Source organism: Pinus tabuliformis, chromosome 2_1 (genome assembly GCF_031772625.1).
Source record: "Pinus tabuliformis cultivar Carrire ecotype Pingquan chromosome 2_1, CPIR1, whole genome shotgun sequence".
NCBI lineage: Eukaryota > Viridiplantae > Streptophyta > Pinopsida > Pinales > Pinaceae > Pinus > Pinus tabuliformis.
In genome coordinates, this window is record NC_142299.1 from 130592022 (window position 1) to 130595263 (window position 3242).

The window sequence follows — 3242 nt, forward strand, 5'->3', positions numbered from 1 at the left end:
CACGGGGGCAGGAGGCCCAGCAGCAGGGGGGCGCAGAGCCTAGCAGCGGGGCTGCCAGGCGCGGGGTAGCGGGACGGTCAGGAGGCAGCCATGACCAGAGGGATGCGTGCAGAGCTCAATCCAACAATCGGAAACCATTGTCTCTTAGACATAGACATATCGAGCATTTCAAACGCATTCCACTCTTGTAGAAGTTAAAGCAATCACTAAATATTAAATTAAATGTCTAATAAAATTATCATTACCTTAGTAATTATTTCTTCCGAGCCATAATATTTATTTTTAAATTAATATTTTTTTAACTCTACCCTACAATATTTAAACGTCGCCGGCTTAAATGTTTCTTTCAATACCATCTTGGAGGTGAAGCACCCAACTTTTTCTTCCTTAAATTGCGTTAAGCTAGGCATCTAATTACCATCAACATGGTTGTTTCCTGAATTTGTAGCTGAACATATTTTTTATTATATTTTATTAAGAAAATGGTTGCTGACAATGATAGGGCTACACAATGAGAACAACAATGTTGCCCTGCTATTTTTTATTTATACAAACTGGTAGATCGAATTTCCTTATTTACACAAAGCCACTGTCGCTTATGCAAGGTTATGTATATATCCCCAACTGACGGAGTTCTTATGATCTACAGTTATGAACTCCCGACAATGCCATGCAATGGTTTCTCTTCAAATTCAGGAACTGCAGGTTGAAGAAATTATACCAAACTTCATAGAAATTAAGAAGTCTATTAGTGTTGCCGATCGTTAAAGAGATGAGAGCGCAATCGCGGTGAAGGAACTGCGATTAATGGCAAAGCCTTCTGCAGTGTGATTCCGAACTTTTCAGTCATGTCCATGTCGCCTGGTGTGGTGCCATCCGGGAGAGACCAGTTGAAGGAATGGAGGAGAGAGGCTGTAACCAGATGGACCATCCTATGAGCCAAGGGAAGCCCAGGACAAATTCTCCTTCCTGCTCCGAATGGAATCAGTTCAAAGTTTTGCCCCTTATATTCTATGTCACACTCCATAAATCTCTCAGGCTTGAACTCGAAGGGCTCATTCCAGATGGTTGGATCTCTTCCTATTGCCCATGCATTTACCAGCACCTTAGTATTCTTGGGTATCATGTATCCTGCCACTTCACAACTGATCTCTGCTCTGTGAGGGATCATCATAGGCGTTGGCGGGTGCAAACGAAACACTTCTCTCACCAGAGCGTGTAGATAAGGTAGGCGATCTATGTCACTTTCCTCAAATCTTCTGTCTTTCCCGATTACTTCGTCCAATTCTGCCTGAGCTTTCTTCATTATCCGAGGATTGCGAATGGTCTCCGCGATTGCCCATTCGATAGTTGAACTGGTCGTGTCACTACCCGCTAAGAACATGTCCTGCACATCATTCGTCACAACAAACCTAAATTCTTATAATAAGAAAAACCCAAAAAAAATCTCTTTAGTGAGCTAGGTCTTAAATCTCTTTAGTGAACTAGGTCTTAAAATTGTTTATTCTGGGCTGGGCTAAGATTCAGTCTTTTTTAGATTTTTAGAAATAAGGAAATAGGTGGAATTCAGTTTTTTTTTTGGGACATAAAGAAACAGATTATCAGTTAATCTAGAAGTTTCTGACTGGAGTGGAAGTTTATGAATTACTAATATAATTGTAAGTGGGGTGGTTTTCCTTAAATAAATAGGTTTAAAGAACTAAACTGGTCTGATTGGAGTGAGCTTATGAATCACTAGTATAATTGCAAGTGGGGTGGTTTTCCTTAAAAATATAAGTTGACAGTTAAAAACTAAACAGGTCTGATAGGAGCCAAAGCTTATGAACGACCAATATAATTCCAAGTGAGGTGATTTCCTTAAATCAATCCTTCTTGAACCCATAGATATCTCTCCAATAACAACTAAATTATAATAAATTTTCTCACTGTAAATTAAAAAAAACATTATAATAGACTTACACATAAATAAAAAACACTATAATAGACTTACAAACAAAAAGGGAATAATGTCTCTCTTTGTGAATGTCTGTCCGCTCTCGCTTCTGTACTCAAGCAAAACGTCTAGAAAGTCTTTTGCCTGGGCACCGCTTATGCCCTCTCTTCTACTGTGGAGGCGAGCCTCTATGAATCTATCCAACAGCCCAAATACAATGCTATTATATTTGGCTGCATCGCGGTTGATGCCCTGAGGATCCAAGATTCGCAGAAAAGGAAAAAAGTCAATGAGGTTCGGCTTTCCTGCAATTCCCATTAATATGGTGACCGTTTCTCTGAATTCTTTGGCTTCTTGAGAGTCCCGGCCGAACATGTTTTGGGAAAAAATCAAATTGCCCAACAGATTCAGACTCGTAACAAACACAGTGTGTCCGACATTCACACTCTTCCGTTTCCTAGAATCCTCAAAAATGGATTGAATGGTGGAAAAGACCTGATCTTTTCTGAGTTGTTGCAAGGCCTCCAGTCTCTTGACACTGAACAGCTCGGTGTTGCAGAATTTTCGGAGCATGCGCCAACGAGGCCCGCAGTCGATCCATACCAACGAAAAATTGCTATAGAAGAGGAACTTGGCTGCTTCTAGGATTGTGCGTCCTGCAAAGACTTGATCATGGGTCTTCAAAATTTCCTTGGCCATGGCCGGGGATGAAGCCACAACTGTTGTTTGCATTCCGAGCCGAAGGGCCATTAGCGGACCGTATTTCGCAGCAAGGTGATACAGAGACTCGTGGGGCTTCTCCCCAAGCTGGAAGAGATTCCCAACAATGGGCCATCCTGGAGGCCCTGGAGGCAGTAGTTTGGCTGCCCTCCACGATATGAGCAGCTTTAAAATCAACAATAATATAATAAAAATCGTTACACAACACCAGAAACCACTAACTCCAATATCCATTTCTCTAGAGTAATCCAAAAAACACAACACTAGGTTGGGAGCAGAAAAATCACAATAAAGCAATTGAACATAGACAAACAAATATATATAAAGAGAGTGTATATTTAACCCTGTGATAAGTTTAAAAAATTGGTATTGTTACTTCACCATGAATTACTTAAATGTTACTGAAATGCTACTACCAGCTCTACCATCATCTTTTACAGTTAACTGATGACACAAAGCAACTGTGGACGTTACATCTAAACCATCATGCTCTACCATTATCTTCACATTCCAGTATTGACACAGCAACAATTGACCTTACATCTAAAGCATGCCCAGTAACTTCATTAGACTCATCTCATCAACTTCG

General features: G+C 40.6%; 1 protein-coding gene across 1 annotated transcript; it reads right to left on the reverse strand.

The window, feature by feature from the left end:
- Window positions 1–473: 473 nt before the first annotated feature.
- LOC149199117 (geraniol 8-hydroxylase-like) lies at window positions 474–2925 on the reverse strand. Its single transcript, XM_089399365.1, has 2 exons — window positions 1991–2925; window positions 474–1387 (listed from the first exon to the last, which is right to left on the reverse strand). Exons 1-2 carry the CDS (start codon window positions 2885–2887, stop codon window positions 749–751), a joined length of 1536 nt encoding a protein of 511 aa, XP_089255491.1. The 5' UTR covers window positions 2888–2925; the 3' UTR covers window positions 474–748.
- Between the last annotated feature and the right edge of the window lie 317 nt (window positions 2926–3242).

What these genes read in the sequence shown, in the direction of transcription:
- LOC149199117 (XM_089399365.1), bottom strand. Translation starts at nt 2,887, where the DNA reads ATGGATATTGGAGTTAGTGGTTTCTGGTGTTGTGTAACGATTTTTATT. An exon ending in ACATTATTCCCTTTTTGTTT is followed by an intron (nt 1,388 to 1,990) that starts GTAAGTCTATTA and finishes AATGATGTGCAG; the next exon opens with GACATGTTCTTAGCGGGTAG.